Source organism: Cavia porcellus, unplaced genomic scaffold, assembly GCF_034190915.1.
Source record: "Cavia porcellus strain 051 isolate PalLab524CR breed Dunkin Hartley unplaced genomic scaffold, mCavPor4.1 scaffold_1, whole genome shotgun sequence".
Classification (NCBI taxonomy): Eukaryota; Metazoa; Chordata; class Mammalia; order Rodentia; family Caviidae; genus Cavia; species Cavia porcellus.
In genome coordinates this window covers 202044017-202064432 of record NW_026947484.1, presented here as the reverse complement: position 1 = coordinate 202064432, position 20416 = coordinate 202044017, and the positions used below count along the sequence as shown (strand labels likewise).

Genomic DNA, 20416 nt, shown 5'->3' with positions numbered 1-20416 from the left:
AAGAGATTTTGGTCAGGTGACTTCCCTGCCTGGGCTATGGGTTCCAGAATGTCAGCCAGGGACAGCTCTTGGACCAATGCCTGACGCTTGCTGACATGAAGGAGGGGCCCAGGAGGGCGGAGGCTGATCTCAGGCAGTTGTTCAGGGCCTCCCTGCTGGGAAGCGGCTACCACTTTCTTCTCTAACCTGGATTGGCCCACCTTGTTCCCATCACCTGCAGCTCTTGATGGAATTGGCTCAAGTCACACGTGCATGACCTGGCCCCCAAACCCATCTTTCCTTAGCACGAATATTCACAGTGAAGGGTCAGCCCACAAAACACAGGGCCCTGAGCCAGGCCTGATGGATACTTGTGCTGTCAGGGTCCCGAGAGTGGCTCCCCTGCTTTGGAAGCTTCCCAGGAATCCTGCAGAATGGAGCCCAGGATGCAGACCACGTCTCAGCACTGCCGTTTATGTGGTATACAATGACTTGGATTCCTTGGGTGTCAGTGTCCTGATCTGAGGAGTAGAAGCAGAAAGTTGGTGCCCAGGAAGCACGCTAGCGCACACGGGAGGGCACTCAGGAAACAGCCAGGCTGGGCTACACAAGGAAGTGCGGGCACTTTTGCCCAGGTATGAAAGGTTGGACCAGCACTTGGTCAGACCAGCAGTTTACTTTGGATTCTTAAACCTGCTGTCCAATGGGCTGTAAGAGCCAGCAGGAGTGATCCCTGGGTCAGTTGAGAATCCAGGGCTCAGGAGACAAGGCAGAGCAGGGTAGCAGCTGGCACCTGTCTGGGCTGGGTTTTTTGAAGGTCCGCAGCATTCAGAAGTCAGGTGTGTCTGAACCCTTCCTCCTAACTCCGCTGCTTCCCTAGGAGGCCTGAGCAGCCCACCACCCTCTGATCCTTTGTGCTCAATTTCTGAATCCCATGTGGCCATCTCTTGTGCTGGCTTGGATCCCCTGCTCATGTTAGCTGTGCTTCCAGCCCACCTGTGCTCCTGAGCCATCCTCAGGCTCACTGGCAAGAGAGCAGGTGCAGCAGCTGGGGACTCGAGGGTGCTCCTCCAGCACTCTGTTGTCAGGCACCAGCAAGTGCTTTGGCTTCTAGGAACTTCTCGGCTCAGAGCGGGAGGAGGGGTTGGCTTGCCAGCACTGGAAGAGTTGCTTCCCTGCATGTGGCCCTGAACTCCTGGCAGTGTCCTGTGCTGCTGGGCTGCCACGTTGGCTCTTCCACCCCACAGCCCCTGGCTAGATGCCTTGGCTGGTCCTCGGGTGGGCGGGGTGGGCGGGGTGGGCCCCTCCCCAGGCAGCTACACTCACGTCTCTTCAGGGAAACCCTGGCAGATGTTGTGGATTTAAATTGTTTCCTTATTAGACTCTCGCTCTCCCAGCCTGGGCTGGCTTTCATCAGCCAGGAACCTAGATTGCATCACTACAGCCTCTTGCTCCTCCAGGAATTGGCTCCTGGGACCCGGCTAGGCACGGGCATGACCCCGTGAGTAGGGCTAGGCAGTGGGCAGAGACTTGTGTGATCGAGCTTGCTCTGGAGACCTCTTCTTACAGGGGCTGCTCAGGGACCAGCCCTCTCAAGAACCTTGAGTGCGACTGGGCTGGCAAGTCCTGAGTCCCCCAGGGAGATACAGCTCTGTCGGGTACCCTGCTCCCTGTTCCAGGTCACCTGGGTTTCACAGTACTTGCAGGGTCTGCAGCAATTAGTCACCTATGGTGATTGAGCAAAGTCTGGACGGGTTTTTAGGCTGTCATCCCTGAGCTTGTCCTTGGCAGGGTACTGCTAAATATCCCACAGTGTGTGGGCAGCGCAAGTGCAGGAGCTCTGTCTGACAGTCATACTTCTGGCAGGGCATCCTGGGCATCCTCATGTGTGACAAGCTGGTGGCTGCATCTGTGTTCACTCAAGTCTGGGAACCCCTGTTCTGCCAGGCCTTGTACCCCCACTTTGTGAGTTCAGCACCTGTTCCTTCCAGGACCAGACCCTGTGCTGAGCACAGGGTGCTAAGCAGAGGCACCAGTGGGTGCCCTCAGCTGGAATGTGAGGTCTGAGAGTGGCTGTGGGGTCCCCTTGGAGCCTTTACCACGAGCTAGGTCACCCCAAGGATCCCCAGGGTTCCCTTTGCCTGGCCCTCTGCTTCTGTGATGACTGCCACCTGTGTGCACCTTAGCCTAGCTCTGGGGAGAAGATGCCCACAGGCCCACTGGTCTCTTGGCAGGAACCTGGGGCTGCCATAGCTCTGGGATCTCGTTGCTTGCCAGAGAGTGACACTGTGAGGCCTGGTCAGTGCTAGGCAAGAAGCTGACCTCCAGGAATGGTGGAGGGCAGACTCTGGGCATCTCCTGCTGTGAGCCTCAAATGTCAAGGTCTGAGAAGCTGGGGTTAGCATCTCACTTCAGCCTGGCCGGTCACCTTCACAGCATCCAGGTCTCTTTAGGAACCTTCCTTGCTGGGAGAGGGAGCACTACTTAGCTTCCTGCTTTTGAGGGCAGCTAACTGAAGATCAGGATGAAGAGGTGGCTGTGATGGCTGTGATATCAGGCTGTGATCCATGGTGGTGTGCATCACTTTGGGTCTGGTCCACCCTCAGTGTGCCTCAGTTTCCTTGTCTGGAAAACAAAGATGAGTGCTACACACCTCACAGGCCTGTAGCCAGGCTGTGGGCAGAGCAGCTGTCTGGCTGAGCAAGTTTAAGCCCTAGAATCATTTTGGTACTGATTAAAGGTGTACCTAAGAGGATCATGTTCCAAAGCGAGAACACAGAGCACAGCCCTCTGCCAGCTCCATCCTGGCCTAGGAGAGAGAGGTGACAGAGATGTCCCTGTCTGCATGGGTTCCTGATGATAGCCAGCTGCTGGGCCTGGTGTCCTGAGGCATGGTGAGGTGAATGCTAGGAAGAGGCAGCCACACAGACCTTGTTGGCAGAAGGCGTTGCATCCCCTTGGGGTGAGCAGTGAAGAAAGGAAACCATAGAATCACCGCCTCTGCACCGTGGGGTGCTCCTACAGCCTGTGGGCAGGCAATAGAGCCCCTTTTCAGGGCCAGCTGAGGCTCACCTCCCTGTTGCTTGGCAGTCTCACCCCACCCCCAGCCTTCTTTCTGCTGCCCTGAGAGAGTGCCACGCCCTTCTTCTGGGTCTTCCCGCTGCCCAGGGCATCATTCTCCAGAATGAATCTTCACCCCAGCTTCAGATTTGGGGTCTGGCTCTGACACCACTGCCTAAGACTCACTGTCCATGCTCCACTTCAGGACCCTTGTAGCCCTTCTCCCCTGAGACCCCAGCAGCTGACAGTCATGTCCTGGGTAATGCCTGCCTCCCCCAGAAGGCTGGGAACTCCTCCAGAAGGTGAACTCACTCGGTGCCCCACTCCAAGCTGACAGGGACCCTACATCTGCTGGTGCATTGTGGAGGCCCAGCTCAGTATTCAGGTCCTGGTCTCTACACTGCCTGGCCTGGAGGCCTGGGAAGGGGCCGGCGGGTCAGGTAGGGTGGCTAGGCTAGTCGCCCGGGGCCCAGAAGAGCTCTGGGGAATTCTGAGGACACTAGTCTGGTGGGGTGCTCAGCTCTATTTTAGGACAACTCAGAAATAGCTGAATCGGGCCTCTGTGATAACCACAGTGGCTGCAGTGGGTGGAGGGCTTGCCCTGCCTTGCTGGGATTTGCACGTCTAATTGTACATCTTAAAGCTAAAAACGAAACCCGTCTCTGTAATTACCTGTCCCTGGCAGGCAGTGGGGAGCTGAAAGCACACCCTGAAACTGGGCTGGGAGGGCCGCCCAGCCACGCCATGCAGGCAGGCACCCTGCCCTGCCAGCAGATCATGGGCACCCAACAGGACGTGCTTTGGCGGGTAGGTGTGGGCCAGGCCCAGGTTAGGCAGCTGTGGTGCAGCTTCCCTCTGTTCATAAACAGTTCTTTTCTTTTTTGTCTCAAATCCATTTTATTTCAAAGAGAAAAGAATTTCAGAACACATCAGTCAACAGTGGTACATCGCGCATTGTCATCCCAAATTTTTCTTTTTCAATTTAAATTTTATGGGGATAACTCTTAGACAAGAACCAAGAAAGTGGCCCTGGCACCCCACATCTGCACCATGGTCGGACCTGCAGCTATCCCCTGTCCCCTTCCCTCTGGCTAGTGTCCCCTTCTTCCAGTGCGAATGAGCCACTTATCCAGGGAACCAGCACGTCCCTAGGTTAAAACAGTGGCCTTGGCTTTGTTATTGGACTTTTTCTTCTTGGTGCTAAGGATTAAAGCCAGCACTTCACTCGTGCCATTCTGCCTGTCCTGCAGAGCGAGTGGTCCTATTTTCCTAATAAATGTTTAATTGATGCCTTTTCTTCCGTTTAGTTTTCGCTAATTCAGGAAAGGAAAGCTGCTCACTATGTCAGGGGTCACTGGAGAGATTGATGTTGCTGCTACATGTGGGCCCTTGGCCCCTGGCAGGCCCAGTCTGCACAGTGTGACATGAGCATCTCCCCTTTCCTCTGTACATGGACAGCTGCATTTGCCAGTTTAAGAAAGTAAATAAGGCCCAGTGTGTGGTGTGTGCCTGAAATCCCAGCACTGGAGAGGCTGAGGCAATAGGATTGCCATGAGTTTGAGGCCATCCTGGGCTATGTAATGAGACCTGTGTCAAAAAAAAAAAAAAAAAAAAAACCTTTTTTAAAATTTTTATAAGAATGAAGCCCCGGGGATTTAGCTCAGTGGCATAAGCACCTGCCTGCCAAGCTCGAGGTTGTGAGTTCAATTCTCCCCCCCCCCCAAAAAAAAGTGAATAAAGCCCTTTCTGGGCCCGGGATGTAGCTCGGTGGCCAAGTGTGTGCTCAACAAATGCAGGGTCCTGAGTTCAATTTCCAGTACTGGGAAGAAGAAAGAATAAGTTCCTTTTGCGTCTTGCTTGTCCCACAGGTAAGGGGGTTGTCATTCCCTGCTGGGGAGCACAGATCTCCCTGCCTCCATCCCCTTCCTTCTAGCAGTTGTCTGCTCCATGCTATTGGACAGTTATTTCTCTGTAGCACATTTGATTGGTTCCTGGTTTTGCCCAGCTGCCCTGGGGCCCCTTACACATATGCAGATGCTCACAGTTCCCAGCTTTTCCACCTGGCTCCCTTGTAAGCTTGAGGTTAAGGCTTTGTGGTCCCTTTTCTGCCCACTCTGCTCCTCACTGTCCCTGCTCCAGCCACACTGACCACTTCACTCCTCTGCACCCAGGTCAGGTGCATTCCTGGTGCAGGTCTTTGCACTTGCTGCTCCTTATACCTGGATTGCACTTCTCCAGGTATCTTATGTGGCTCCTAGTCACCCCCTTCAGCTCTTTGTTTCAATTGTCACCTTGCCATGAAGACCTTCCTTGGTCATCTTTCCTGCATGTCCCCCTTGTCCACACAGCGCTTACTTCCTCACTCAGTTCATTTTACTCATAGCACTTATCTCCTCTAGACTCACCTTGCTTACTTCTGTCTCCTACCAACTGCTAGCCAGTAGCCTCTCCACGCCTGGACTTTCCTTTTTTACAGTTTCCAAGGGGGAACTGGGAATCGAACTCAGGACCTCACGCTTGCCAGGCAGGCGCTGTGCTGCTAAGCTGTATCCCCAGCCCTTCTTCCTTGGTTTACTGCTTAGTGTGTAGGGCCATCAATTGTGTCTGACATCAAAGATTTTGAATGAATCAAGGCCGAGATTTCCTCAAACATGACCTGGCCTTACCTGCTCCAGGGCCCACAGCTCTCTGCTTGGCACTTGCCTTCCTTACTCTTTATTGTTGTATTTGGTTTTTGAAAGAATCTCACTTTGTGTTTCAGACTGGCCTCAAACTCAGGGCGATCCTCCTGCCTTGGCCTCCCTCTCCTGCTTTTGTTTATGAGCACCCCTCACCCTACCTCATTGCCCCACCTTGTGCTTGGGGCCCCATCTAGCCATCTGAGGGTGTGTACTGATGGGCCCTGGATCCAATGAGGGAGCCCTGCAGTCCTGGAGGTGACCCAGGACCCTGGACACCGAAGGGCCCGGGGCCAATACAGCTCTGCTGCCCACAGCTCTGACACTTGGGTGAACTGTGCAGCATTTCCAAGCTGGCTGACTTTCGTCATCCATAAAGAGAGCCAAGAATACAGCCATCTGCCAGTGTTGTAGGTCCAGGCATGGTAGTGGCACTGTGTGGTGTTGGTTTTACCCTCGAAGCCTTTTCCTGTGGGAGTGGTGACATCTGATAGACTGCTGTGCAAACAGGAGGGAGGCCCCGAGCAGATCCCGTGATCCCTGGTCTTGCCCTGCTCACCTTCCTGCAGGAGGAGGAACACGCCTGTCACCTGAGTGTGGGAGAGCCGCATGTGGCTCTCTGCATGCTGGCGTGGCAGGACCACAGGAACTACCGATGGGCCTCTGGCTTCCTGGGGGGTTGTTCCCACACAGGCAGCAGGCTCTCAGAGGCAACGGAAGAGCCTGTGATCGGGTTCACTAACAGCTTTTGTTCCCAGGCACATTCCTTAGGGGAGTATCTGGGCACCCCAACCTTCCCAGGCCCCATTCCCTATCCCCAGCAGGTGCTAGACCCCAGACCAGGTTGGGGAGAGGTGGAGTGCACTGCTCCCCAGCCTCCGCTTGCAAGCTTGGCCTCTGCCTGCTGAGAGGCCTCTCTTCTCTGGCTTTGCAGCTGGCTGCTGCATGTTTGTGCTCTGTTGCTGCCTAAGCCACAGTCTACGGGGACCAGACCACTGTTCTCAGAATGAGACCTGAGACTAGGTGTGGTGGCGCACACCTGTACTGTCAGCACTCGGGAGGCTGAGGCAGTAGGATCAAAGCACTTTGGAGGCCAACCTGGGCCACATAGTGAGTTTAGAGCCTGCCTGCACTGCAGAGTGAGACCCTGTCTCAAAACAGCCTGAATAAGACTTGATGGGAGCAGAACCCAGCCCCTTCCCCACATGGACCATGGCTTCATCTGCTGGCCTTTTCAGCCCCTGGACCCCATGCTTTTTGGCCATTTGCCATATTTTCACCACATGAGCATCTTGGCATTTGGTGTTCACTCCATCCTCGCTTCACTCCAAGCCTCACTCAGGTGTCACTGCCTTAAGAGCCATTGCACCTGAAACAGCAGCCCCTACCTGCCCATCTCTCCTCGGTGTCCACCTGCTCTGCCCTGTGTTCTCTGTTTCCATTTATCTGCCCTACCGTGACATTACTAGGGGGAGACATTTATTGAGGTGTAATTCATAGACCACGTGATTCACAAATTTAAAATATGTAATACAAAGATTGTTTCTAATTTTTAATATTTTGTTTTAATGGTGCTGGGATAGATCTGGGGCCTCACATGCGCTAGGTAAGTGCTCTGTGCTGAATTACACCCCTGCCTGCCCAGCCTGTGGGCCATAACAAAAGTCATTTGCAGAGCATTTCCCTTATCCCACTAAGAAACTCATACCTACCAGTCCCCTTCCCAGGCAGCCTCTAGTGCACTTTGCCTCTGCAGATTTCCCTGTAAATGAAACCAGGTGCCATGTAGTCCTCTGCCCTCCTTCCCTTAGCATTAATGTTTTTAGGGTTAACCCACATGATAGTATGGTATGCATTTTCCCCTTTATTCCATCATAGGAAGAGACCACGTGGTGTGCATTTTCCAGTTGGTTGACATTTGGGTTGCTGTTGTTGGTGTGTGTGTGTGTGCGCGTGTGTGTGTGCGTGCGTGTGTGTGTGTGTGTGTGTGTGTGTGTGTGTGTGTGTGTGTATGTTTTAAATGCTGGAGATTGAACTCAGAAGAGCACCATCACTAAGCTACATCCCCAACCCTGTTTTTTTTGTGGTCCCCCCTGCAAATGTGAGACAGTCTCAAAGCATTGTCCTGGTGAAACTTGAACTTGTGACCCTCCTGTCTCAGCCTTCGGTGATGGAATTACAGGCACCAATGTCCAGCTTGGCTTTCACTGTTTGGCAGTTGTAGATAACTCAGCTGTGCATTTACACTCCAGTTTTGTGTGGACAGAAAGATTTCCTTTCCGTTGAGTGTAAAGCTCGGGGTGGAAGAGCTGAGTCATGTGTGGTAACTGTTTAACCTTTGTAGTGCGGTTCTCAGGGACAGAGGAAGGTACTGCTGGCCCCATGCTCCCATGGGTTCCCCCAACAGGCTCTCCTGGGCTCTCTATTCAGGAGCTGCCTGACTCAGAATCAGTCTGGCAGTTGTCCCGTGTCCTGTGGGTAACCCAGGGTGTAGAGGGGTCACTTCCTTAGCCTTCTGTCCGCTTGGTCATCCAGTTAGGTGGGATGAGCTGAGGTACTGTCTCTCATCGCCCCACCCTTCCTGAGCACCAGCTGTGCCAGGGGCTGGGAGCATAGGGGGCTGCTACAGAGTGCAGAGCTCTCACCATGCACCATCTCTGTCCCCAAGTCCTGCTAAGCCCCCACGGCAGTCAGGAGGGGCTCCCAGTCCATCCTGGCACAAGGTGTTACCTGGTTAGTAGGCTGGGTTCATGGTTGTGTGCTCAGGGCCTAGAGCTGGTTCAGGCCTTGTTCAGCCCCTGCCAGGTGTTGGCCTCAGGAAAGTGACACAGCCCCCAGAGCTCCTGCTGTTTCGGGAGTGGGTGACAAAAAAGGCTGCCTGGACAGTGGCTGGAGGGCTTTGGCATGGATGCAACCACCTATCTTTGGTCCTTCACGTGGGGTCCCGTGGCCACTGGCTTTTCAGCTCTTTGAACACTGCCTGGCACATGGGAAGCATCGTGCAGCAGCAGCTATTAGGGTCACAGTGGTCACTGCCACTGTTAGTGGTGGCGAAGGGTCTCTGGCATGGCAGAGCTGGCTTGAGGACCTGCGTTACGCTGCATTACTACCTAGCAGTGGTTTTTTTATGTTTCCACAACAGTTACACTAGCACCTTGTGAAAACACAGCCCCTTTGTGAGGCAGAGTGAAAAATGAGAGCTGCCTCCCTCCCACTGGCAGCAGGGCCACTAGGGATTGGCCCTGTGTCTGCTCCCCATTTGCCCCCCGACTCACGCCCATCCCTCTGCAGGGAGGAGGTGCAGGAGAACTGTGTCCGCTGGCGGAAGAGGTTCACCTTTGTGTGTAAGATGAGCGCCAACCCAGCCACGGGCCTGCTGGACCCCTGTGTTTTCCGTGTGTCTGTGCGCAAGGTGAGGCCAGTTCCTGGACCTGGGCCAGGGTGCTGTGAGGGGGAAGGCTGGAGGGTGGGTGTGGTGCTGGTGGCCTGGGGGGTTTTAGGACCTCCAGGGGAAAATGTGAGGAGTTGCTCTGCTCTTTTTGCTGTCCCCCTGCTCAGAGTTAGGGAGAGCTGGGGAGATCCACAGGGGTGTGGAGCTTCCTAGTGACTCTGCTGCTTGTGTTTCCCTCCCTGTGCAGGAGCTGAAAGGTGGAAAGGCTTATTCTAAGGTAAGGAGCTGCGTGAAGGGCAGCAGGGGACTGGGTGGCACAGGACATCCAGCCCCTCTCGGCCTAGACGGGAACACAGAGCCTTCCCTCAGATGGGTCGTTTGTGGAATGTCCTTATCAGCAGTCAGCTCTTGGTCTGCCTGCAGCGTTTCCTCGTTTCCTCTGTGCAGTGCCCTGTGACAGTTGATAATGATCAGGCTGTCACTGTCCCTCTCCTCCCTTCTCTAGGCTGCACTGTTGCTGCTGGTTAGGATCATTGCAGACTTTTTTGGGTGGCGCTAGGGCTTACACCCAGGACCCCTCACATACTAGGCTCTGTCACTGAGCTGCACTCCCAACCCTAGACCCTTTAAGGGAAAAAGTCTTCTCCGTGGGCAGCCGTGATCAAAGGTGCTGCAAGCGCTGTGGTTTCCGAAGGCGCACCTTGGGCAGCTGGGCCTTTTACTTGCCTGGGCTGTCATGAGCGTCACTGCAGATTTCTGTGTGCTTTCCTGTGGCAGCAGCATCCCCTTGCATGGCTGGTGACAGCTGACTTCCCCAGTCCCTGCTGTTGGACATCGTGCTGGTGCCAGGTTTCAGCCCTGACCAGTGAGGAGGCCTTTGTGTGGGGAAGATTGGGGAGAAGAGGCCCTGCCCCCTCTCTGAGCCCCTTTCTCTGGGCGACTCTTGACCTCCCCCCCCAGGCTCCTGGAGGCGCCCAGCAGTGTCCCAGTCTGGAAGGCCTGAGGAAAGTGCTGTGGCCACTCAGCTGACCAGAGCAAATCCTACAGAGCATGCCCTGGCCCGGAGCTCTATGTGAGAAGCTTGCCTGGCATGCACGAGGCCTTGGGCTCCACAGCACAGCTCTCCCACCCGCCCAAAAACACCAGACAGAAGCAGAGGGCAGAGTGGCTAAAGCCAGCTGGGGAGGGGCGCCTGTCAGAGCAGAGATGTGTATTGGTTCATGTGGGTGAGGACAGCCACCCCAGCAGGGAGAAACCTCCAGCGTGCTGCCTGGACTGTCCGGCAGGTGCCGTCCTCTGTGACCACGCCTCTGCCACAGGCTCTTCACCCTGTCACACAGGGGAGGAGACTGAGGCCCAGGGAGGTGTCAGGTCCTGGTTCTGGTCAGTGCCAGTTCGCACCCTGTCTGCAGGTCAAGCTGTATGTGCTTGATCAGGTCACTTTCCTCCCCAAACTCTGTATCCTCATCTGTAAAATGCAGAAGAATTGCCGGCAAGACTTTCCCAGGCCCCACTCAGCTCCCCCTGGTCTGTGAATGGTGCCCCCGGCCCCATTCATCTCATCCTGGGCTATGCCGGCTGGGACCCACACCCAGCTCCCAGAATCTGGAGCCTGTGCCCCTTAACCCTACTTGTATGCAGCTGGTGCTCGGTAAATACCCATGATTGTCCCTGGTGTCTCCAAGTCCATCTCCCTCGCCTCACCCTGACTTTTCTCTCCAGTCAGGCAGGCCTGGCCTCCTTCCAGCCCACTCCCTGCCCAGGCAGCCGAGGAGCAGCCTGAGTCCCCAAGCTTCAGTCAGACTCTGGGCTCTGCCTCTCACCCCAGGCCCTACCAGGGGACTCCGCTGGGGATCCCGCTTACTCTGCAGGGCTCCTCCCTTCTGGGCCCTCCATGTCCCATCAGCCCACCCTGCTACCAGGTTCTCACGGGCCTTCCCTCCTCCCCTCCCCAATGTTCTGGCAGCTCCCCACAGCACAGCCTTGTTTCCCAGGAAACAATGCGACTGTGTCACAGACAACAATGCCCTTTCATCTCTGGAGCATGGCCCTGGTGCACACTGGGACGCAGCACAAAAGGTGCTTTGTGCCCCTCAGGGTTGCAAGCTGTATCTTTGCCACTTTGGTGCCACCGACCCAGAGTCTTATCCTTGGGACCAGTTATGCAACAGCCAGTCAGGGCCATAGGGCGGGCCCAGGGGCTCTGCCTGCCCTCCATTCACCACCCCAGCCCAGTTAACCCTTTGGCATCTCCTGGCTCTCACCCACACTCCTGCAGCTCCCAACAAGCCTCTTCCCCTCACAGCTGGGCTTTGCCGACCTGAACCTGGCTGAGTTTGCAGGCTCAGGCTCCACGGTGCGCTGCTGCCTGCTTGAGGGGTATGACACAAAGAATACTCGACAGGACAACTCCATCCTCAAGGTACTGGGCAACTCGCGGCCTCCCCACCCCACGTCTACCTCGGAATTCTCATCCGAATCCCTCAGGGTGTTGCTAAAAAATACCACTTCCCACCTGGCCAAGCAGCCGGAAGTACTGGAAGATGTGGGCCCACGAGTGAGGGAAGGTGGGCTCCAGCAGTGTGCAGGGGTTTGGCAAGCCCCCCAGCGAGATCAGCCTGTGCTGAGTGCTTTTGTGGCCTGTCTCACAACCATGGCAGTTGCCCAGGTGTGCCCAGGTCTCGTGGGGGAGCACATAAAAGTTCAGTTATTTGCCCTGGAGGTGGGTAGGCTGACACACGACCCCACTGCCATTGGGCTCCACAGCTCGGCTCCGACACATTGCCCTGTGTGCCCAGGGACCTCCTGGCTCCTGGTGGGTATTGCTGGGAGAACTGATGTCCTGGACTCATGATCACTGTGGCTGAGGGCCTAGGGCCCTCCACCCCCACCCCGTCGGCTGCACACAGGTTGCTGATGGCTGGTGCTGCTTCCCGCCTCAGACAGTTTCTCTTTGGCCTCTTAGGAACAGAGATGTCTGGGCATGGTCCTCCAGTTCAGCGTCATCTTTCCAACAAATGCGTGTGTGTTAATGTCACTGCCAAGCGCTGACCCAGGGGTAGTCAGCTGACTCAGTGTGGAGCCTAGGCATGAAGTGGTGGGCTCAGCTTCCAGAGGCCCCCAGAAAGGTCCAGGGTCCAGGCAGCAGCCAGACTTTTTAGCTTCCCTCATGGTTGCAGAGCATGGGATTGGAGCTCAGGAGGCCCTGTGTTCAGGTTCTGACCCACAGCCTGCCCACAGGGATGCAGTAGATGGTCGGTCAGGTCCCCTTCTTGAGTCTTGGCTCCCTCATCTGTAACCTGGGGAGTCATCTACTCCTACTCAGGAGGCTGCTGTGATAATCCATGAAACTCTCAGCTTAGTGGTCCCCACTTGGGTCAGGGCTCCTCAGAGTGCCCCTTTCCTAGTATCACACCAGCTCATCCTAGGTTTGGGGGCCCAGACTTCACCGGTTTTGGCTGTTGCCACAATCTGCCCAAGTGGCCACTGAATTCCAGGTTGGCTCCATGATTCGCTTTAGTCCTCAAAGCTTCCCTGCAGAGGTCCCTGTGTGTCCCCACCCCATGTAGGGCTCCATGAGCTCCCATTCCCACCGGGGTTGGCACTGTGCCCCCTGGGCAGCGTTACAGAGGTGCTCAGTCAGGATGCGAAGTAGCAGGCGATAATGGCTCACCCTCCCTGGCCAGCCTGCATCCCACCATGATTCCTCAGTGCTGCAGCAGGCAGGCCTGGAGCTCCCTTTCCTCTCTTTGAGGGAATGACTCCTAGAGTCAGGCAGCTGCACTCGTAGCCAAGAATGGGTGGTGGGGGGCCCCTGAGGTCCTGGCCCCTCTGAGACAGGAGCCAGGAGGCGCTGAGTCCCCCCTCTTCCCCAGATCACCATTGGGATGTTCCTGCTCTCCGGAGACCCCTGCTTCAAGACGTGAGTGCCACCCACCTGGGGGGTTGGGAGTTTGGTCCTTGGCACCATGGTGGGGGGACAGGGCCTCTTCTTTCTTCCAAGCTATGGGGCTCCCTATCTAACATGGGACACTCCAGTCACACCTCTTTCCCCCACAGGCCACCATCCACTGCCAAGTCCATCTCCATCCCCGGCCAGGACACTTCTCTGCAGCTGACTTGTAAAGGCGGCGGGACCAGCAGTGGTGGTGGTGGCAGCACCAACTCCCTCACAGGGTCCCGGCCCCCCAAGGCCCGGCCCACCATACTGGGCTCAGGTACCACTGCCCACCTGCCTGCCTATCCCTGCCAAGGCCCATACTGTCACCGCAGCAATGTCCTGGACAGGTGCTTAGGAGGGGAGCTGGTGGCTGGCATTGAATGCTTCTGGCCTCGCCTCCATTGCCCCAGGGTCACAGACTAGCCTGACGAGAAAAGCTGGTGTTAGGGTTAGGGTTAGGGTTAGGGAACTGTAGGTGACCACAGGCCTGGAGAGGAACCTGCTCCCAGCTGTAGCGTGGGGTCTTGCCCACCCAATTGCAGTGACCTGGAGTGGCCATTGCATCTCTACAGTCTCAGTGTCCTCTGGAAAAGGGGATTGCTGGTAATAGCTAACTGGTAATCCCTGGTTTCCTTCAGATGCTACCTGAGCTAAGGTCACAGCCCACTGGGACTATATGCCTATCTGGCTGGCAGTTACCTCTTACCACTTACAGTCTCTATGTAGTTCACCCCACTATGTAATTCATGCTGGCCTGAACTCGGGAGATCCTCCTCCCTGAGGCCTGGCTATTAGTACATTCTTGTTAGTGCTAATGTGATGGAGATCCAGAAGGAGCTCAAATCCCCAGAGGCAGCAGTGAGGCATTGGGTGGTGCTGCCCATAGAGGATACCCTGGCCCACCCCCAAGTGTTCCCTGGCCCTCAGGTGAGATCTGTCACTTGCAGGGTTGCAGCTGGGCTCCAGAGGTGTGAGTCTCGGCCCCACCCACCCACATGTGGGCTCAGCTGGGAGGCAGAAGGCCCCAAGCTGACCTGTGAGCAGAGGAGCAGAGCTGATCTGTGCATCCTAACACTTGGGAGGTTGAGGCAGGAGGATCACCAAAAGTCCTACACCAGTGTGGACTACATAGCAAGACCCTGTTATAAAAGAAAAAACAAGCAATTAAAGAGGACACAAGTCTGGGGCAACTCAACAGATGCTTGCTGGGCATTCTGGCCCTCGGGCCTGAGAGCTGTGAAGGACTTGTGACCTCGGGGCCCAACTCTGGGCCTGCCTGTCCTGCAGAGCCAGCCAGGCAGAAGCTTGGGGTTTTGCCTATTGTGCTGGAGGCTGCAGGCAGGGGCAGAAGCCCAGCACTGCTGCTGTCCAGCTGCAGGAAAGGGAGATCTGGGGAAGAGGCCACCCCAGTGCAGCAGCTACCCTTGCAGTGCCTCTCCCGGGTAGGATGGGAGCTGAGTGCCCATTTGCCCTGCAGAGGACCTGTTGGAGACTCAAAGTGTCCAGTGCTTGCTGGAGACGAGCTTGCCGAGTCCTTCCTTCCTGGCTGAGAGGAGCCAGGGTCCCACCTGCTTCCCCAGTGTCCCCTACTCAGAGTGCCTGGAGGCTGCTATCCCAGCCCTGGGAAGCGGGCCTGCTCCCCTCCTGCACCCCATTCTCCTTCCTGTTCACTCCCCCTCCACAGACTCAGCTCAGTACACCCTTAGGGCTTTTGCCTGTGCTCTTCTATCCCGAAGGCCCTGTCCCTGCTGCCTTAAGTGGGGCTCGCTGTCTGCCTCCCACATTCTGAGAGTCTAAGATTTGGTGTTTGTTTTTATTTTTGTTTTTGTTTCGTTTTTGAGGCAGTATCTAGCTTTCTAGTATAGGCTGACCTCAGACTCAACAGCGAGCCTCCTGCTTCTACCTCCTGCTTGCTGAGATTATAGCCGTGCGCCACCACCACTGGCAGGTTTTTTCCATCCCTAGAGGGGCCCAGCCCCAGTGTCCCTCCCTATGCCCCTCACTATCTTGAGTGAATGTAGCTCGTGTTCCATGGAGTGCTCTTCCTCTTCTCTGGCCGGTGACAGGTGCTCTATCAGGAGGTCCCCATCGGTGTCCAGAATGACTGACTCGGCCTCAGGGTGATCTGTGGCTGGGAACCGTTGGCTGCTGCTCAGTTAGTTTTCTAATCTGTCAAATGGGGACACAGAGCACTCTGCAGGAAGCTGGCAGGAGGGTGGGCCCACTGGTAACCTGTGTCCCCTTCCCCAGGGCTGCTGGAGGAGCCCGACCAGAACCTGTCCAGCCCCGAGGAAGTGCCACACTCTGGCCACTCCCGCAGCTCCAGCTATGCCAGCCAGCAGTCCAAGGTCTCTGGTGAGTGGCCTGGCCCTGCACCTGTAGCCCCCCCGCAGCCCGAGATGCCCAAATCTGACGCTGCCTGCCACTGCCTGCCCCTCAGGCTACAGCACGGAGCACTCATGCTCCTCCAGCCTGTCCGACCTCACACACCGTCGAAACACATCCACCAGCAGCAGCGCCTCCGGTGGCCTGGGCCCAGCAGTAGAGGGCCCTGAGATTGGCGAGCGTGAGCACCGGCCCCCTGAGAAGCCACCGAGACCCCCTCGGCCTCTGCACCTGTCCGACCGCTCTTTTCGGTGAGTCCCTGTCTCCCAGCGGGTCCCTCGGTCCGGACAGTGACAGTAGGTACGCATGTGGGTTAGGGCCATCGTACAGGCCACAGCCCCAAGCCTGATGTTCTAGTTTTGTGTCTGTAAACATGTGATTTGAGCCTTAGGTCCCTGTGTGTGGCTGTGCGGCCCTGAGCAGCTTCCTTAACCTCCCGGGTCCCTGTGCCCTGCTCTGTCCACCGGGTAAACAGCACCTGCATCCGTGCTCAGAATATTCCAAGTGCTGTAGGTTTGGGTTGTTACTGTCTTGTTGCCTTTGTGACCATGGTGACTGACTCTGCCCCATGCAGACGGAAGAAGGACTCTGTGGAGAGCCACCCGACCTGGGTAGATGACACTCGGATCGACGCGGATGACATTGTGGAGAAGATTGTGCAGAGCCAGGACTTCACGGATGGCAGCAACACTGAGGGTAAGCCATCCCCCCACCCTGTGACTCCTGGAGCCATGCCCGCCTGTTCCAGGGCTGTTCCCCCATCGCCCACCTTCGTCCTCTCTATCCCCACAGACAGCAACCTTCGGCTGTTCGTGAGCCGAGATGGCTCCACTACGCTGAGCGGCATCCAGCTGGCCAACAGGTAGGGGCCAGGCACCTTGGGACGGGCAGTGAGAGCTGAGCTGGCTCATCTGCACTGCCTGACCCTGGGCCAGTCACGCCTCTGAGTCCTGTCTGCCCATTTGGGTGGCTTCCCAGGGTCCCCATGGGAGGTACCCGACCCAGAGCTCAGCATAGCACAGGGACTTAATGCTGTTTGTTGTGGGCCCCACTTTCTTTCTCCCTCTTGGATCTGCAAGCCCCTAAACTGGGGACCAAATAAGTATTTAGAGAGAACCTCCTACACCCTGGATGCTGAGCCTATGCCAGGACACAGCTGTGAACAGTACGCGGAGGAGGCCCATGTGTGCAGAGTCCCCTCAGAAGCTTCAGGCCTGGGTTAATGAAATGGGCGAGTGGAGGAGCTGCCGGTGCATGGCCAGCGAAGGGTTTTCCCCATGCCATTGTGGGAAAAAGGCCCAGGCAGAGGGGACACTGCTGGGCAGCATTGTGCCCAGGACCTGCCCTCCTGTGCTGCTCTGCTGCCCTCTCCTGGCCCAGGCGTGAAATTACAGCTGTCATCTCCCAGGCAATGGGCAAATGGGGCTTACTGAAGTCTGTAAAACAAAAAACCCTCCCTGATCCCCAAAAAGCTAAGGAAACTGGGGCAGCTGCGTGGACAGGAAGCCAGTCTGGTTGGCAGCAAGACCATGGCAGCATAGCTCACAAAGCATGAATTGCCTCCACTGCTTCCAGAGGAGGGCTGGGCCTCAGCAGAAGAAGAACTGAGTGGGCTCCTTGGCTCTCCGCTGCCCTCTTGGGAAGCTCACAGTCCCACTGGGCCTCAGTTACTTCATCCATCAGTGGAGGCCGGGCACAGTCCTTCCCTGCCAGGGTTATTGTGAGGTGTCAACAGCACACCCAGGTGTGTAAGCTGTTGCCCTCTGCAGGACATAGGCACTGCCTGTGCCAGCTCTCTGGACCCCACAGGCTCTGTCACTTAAACATCTCTGTCACTCCAGGCAATGACTTAAGATCTCAGAGCCTTAGTTTTAGCTCCCAGACTAAAGAGGCTGTTGCAAGTGCCTGCCTGTGCAATAGTCCCAGGGGCCTGAGGGCCTGGCCGAGTGTGCATCAAGGGTGACTGTCCCTGTCTCTCCCCTCCACAGGGTCTCCTCCGGGGTCTATGAGCCCGTCGTGATTGAAAGCCATTGAAGAGCGAGTATCAGGCTAGAATGGGGCCTGTCCTCTGGGGCACCAGACCTGCGCCCTTCTGCAAGGAACCAGCTCCCTCTGGTCTGCACTGCGTCTCGTCTGCACCTGCTCCACACACTAGCCACCTGTTCCCAGAGCATCATTCCATGGTCCCCATCCTCCCGGGATCCTCCGGCTGCCAGGGCCCCACCACTGTGAATATTCTGAACCACTAATGTGCTGGGTGGGCGGGCCCATGCTGAGAGCAAGAGGGAAGGAGGGTCCTGTGAGACAGCCCCTCCCCCTCACCAAGGACTCAAGAGGTGGCTCAGTGTGTGGGCCGCCTGTGCCTGCAGGGCTGTCACTCTTGTCCTGTGACCATGCACCTCGGTCGAACCAGCTTCAGCCTGGCACCGACAGGGCCTTGCTCCATCGCCCCTGGCCCTTTGGGGGCCAGACCACCCTCAGAAGCCTCCACCTGTGACCCTGCTTAGTGTTCCAGCCGTCCCTTCTTGTGTCCTAGGGGACCCGCAGGCGGGCTCCTCCTGGGAGTCAGACCTCAGACCCAACTCACTCCAGATTGAGCCTCCCTGCATCCCCCGACGAATGTCCTGCTGCCCTGGCAGCCTGCACTTTGCACATGTTGTCCCCAGCACAACCCCACTCCTAATCCCTCCAAGCCTCCTGGGCGCTGCCTGCTGTGCAGACGCAGACCCAGGTCTGCAGCCCTCTGGGACTTGGGACTGACTCGGGACTCGGCTGCCTCTGCCCCCCTGCCTCACCCAGCTCAGGCCTCACCGTGCTGGGAGAGCGCCTAGCGTTGCCATGCCCGCTGCCAGGGCTGGCCCCTGAGCAGCTGGCTCTCCACAGGAAGAAGGCGAAGCCCTCTCCATGCCCTCAGATTTGTGCCCCTGCCAAGGCCAAGGCTGGTGAGGCTGGCATGCTGTGGCTGAACTGGCCTGAAGCTGGCTTCCTGCCAGACAAGCCTCAGCCCTCCTCTGGCGAGAAGCACCCCCACTGCTGTGCAGAGGGGGGGTCCCTAAGATGTTTTCCAAGCAGGGAGCATTTTGGCCCTGCTCCCCCCAAAGCCTCTGCTCTCTGCACTTTGGCCCCAGTCTTCGGAACTTGCTTGAAGGAGGGTCTGGCTGCAGCCAGGCCCAAACAAAACCCCCAACCCTTTTAAGTTGCCCCCATGTTGTATAAACCCAGCGGGCTGGTGTTTACTTAGCTTTCTAGGTTCTTTCTTTTTGCCTTTTTTTTTTTTTTTTAGTTCACAGTTCAATATTTCCTCCTCCTGGGTGAGGAGGAGGCACCTCTGTTCTCTGTCAGCTGTGCCCCAGCAGTGCTGGGGACCCGGGTGGGCTGGGACGCTGGTGTGGGTGCCCTCCCCAAGTCGGGAGAGTTCCCGATTTTGCCCTGCCCCAGCCGCCAAGAGTGGGCTTCTGGGTTTCAGAAGTCCCTGGTGTTGGGACCAGAGCATTTGTGGGGCTTTTGTTGTTGTCATCCTTTTAATCACCTAATAACTTTTAGAAATGAATGTTGGAAAGTGCCTGTGAGGCAGGACAGCATGTGGGCTCTGGCTGGACTGGTTCTGGTCAGCTCAGAGCATCCCTTCCTGCCTGGCAGAATCCTGGCACTTTAGGGGGAAGCTGGCCGTTCTCTCTCCAGATGAGGCGACCTCTAGAAGATGGGGAGCACTGGCTTTGCTTACTGGGACTGTGACCTCACCACCTCCCCAGTGGAAGGTGTGGTTGGAGTGTAACTGGGGCATAAATTGAAGTTCTGGGGGTTTAGGCACAAAGCATTTGACTTTGGCGTTGCTAGGCAGACCCCCCAAACCAGGAGCCCTAGTCCACCAGTCCAAGTCTGGGCTTGACCCAGAAGATAGCAGCCTGCCACATCCTCCCACGCCAGGCCCTGGGCCAGGGTAGCCAGGCCGAGAATCTGGCCGTCACCAGATGACTGCTGGCAGGAACCAGGGCCTGAAGCGGTGGCCTTGACCCCCTGTGGGAACCCAGTTTTCAACTTGGGAATTCCCTTGAGCTCAGTGAATTTCTCCCAGGTGCCCCCACACCTGAACTTCAAATTCTATATATAGAGAGGATATATTAGAGATATTTTTGGAAAGGAATTGGTCTATGCAATGCCAGTTTGGAATCTCCTTGAAAGACAGTTTTAACGTTTTTACTAGATTTAAAATAGAGGTATACAGTATTTTTAGATTTGTTTTTCCTGGTTACCCCATAACAGATCACGTGGCATAATCTGCCAGGATGGCAAATACCCCTGTTTTCCTGTCCACAGGGAGATGATGGCGGAGGGTCATTGTTTTTCTTTTAATCACTCCCTTTCTAACGGAACGTTGCCATCACACCCCGTCCCATGGGCTGTATTTGTATCTGTCCCGGCTTCTCCTAAGAATAACATTGTAAGGGGAAATCAGCCTCATGTCAGTGTCTTGGTGTGGGGAGAAATTAAATGTTGCAATTTTTGTTTATTTGTGCCATTTTTTTTTTATGTCATTGCTTTATCGCATTGACCTTCCTTGAGTCAACACCAAATCCCACTGTGCAACGTGTCATTACAGAGCAGGGAAGATGGAGGTGGCCAGGCGTCTCCAAGTACAGGGTGTGGTCACGAACACCACCACCTTTATTCCTCCAGATTCCTGGAGGGAAACTGAGGCCCAGGAGGGCAGTTCTTTGCCGGTCTCACGCCTCCTAAGTGGCAGCTCTGACCCCCAAGGATGAGTAACTGTGATGGCCCGATGACCTTAGTTGCAGTGAGTCTGCAGTTGGCTTGAGATCGGTGTGCAGCCTGACCCACAGGGGTGCCCAGCTGAAACCCTGTCTCCCTAACACTCATCGCAGGTCTTACCTCCAGGCTCAGCATGGTCCCTTCAGGAGCTGAGGCCCAAGCCTAAAGAGAGTCATCCCAGGCCTTTAGTGAGCTCAGAGATGGGTGTCTGGA

At 56.2% G+C, this 20416-nt stretch overlaps 1 protein-coding gene across 1 annotated transcript in view; it reads left to right on the top strand.

Annotated features, from left to right (window-relative positions):
* Eeig1 (estrogen-induced osteoclastogenesis regulator 1) overlaps positions 1-19943 on the top strand; it is a 30455-nt gene extending 10512 nt beyond the window's left edge. Inside the window, exons 2-11 of the mRNA XM_003470745.5 lie at positions 9009-9129; positions 9356-9385; positions 11414-11530; positions 12984-13030; positions 13168-13325; positions 15299-15403; positions 15489-15684; positions 16008-16129; positions 16226-16295; positions 17422-19943. Of these exons, the coding sequence (XP_003470793.1) occupies positions 9009-9129; positions 9356-9385; positions 11414-11530; positions 12984-13030; positions 13168-13325; positions 15299-15403; positions 15489-15684; positions 16008-16129; positions 16226-16295; positions 17422-17467 (1012 nt within the window). The 3' untranslated portion in view covers positions 17468-19943. The remainder of the gene's footprint in view (positions 1-9008; positions 9130-9355; positions 9386-11413; positions 11531-12983; positions 13031-13167; positions 13326-15298; positions 15404-15488; positions 15685-16007; positions 16130-16225; positions 16296-17421) is intronic.
* The last annotated feature ends 473 nt before the right edge of the window (positions 19944-20416 follow it).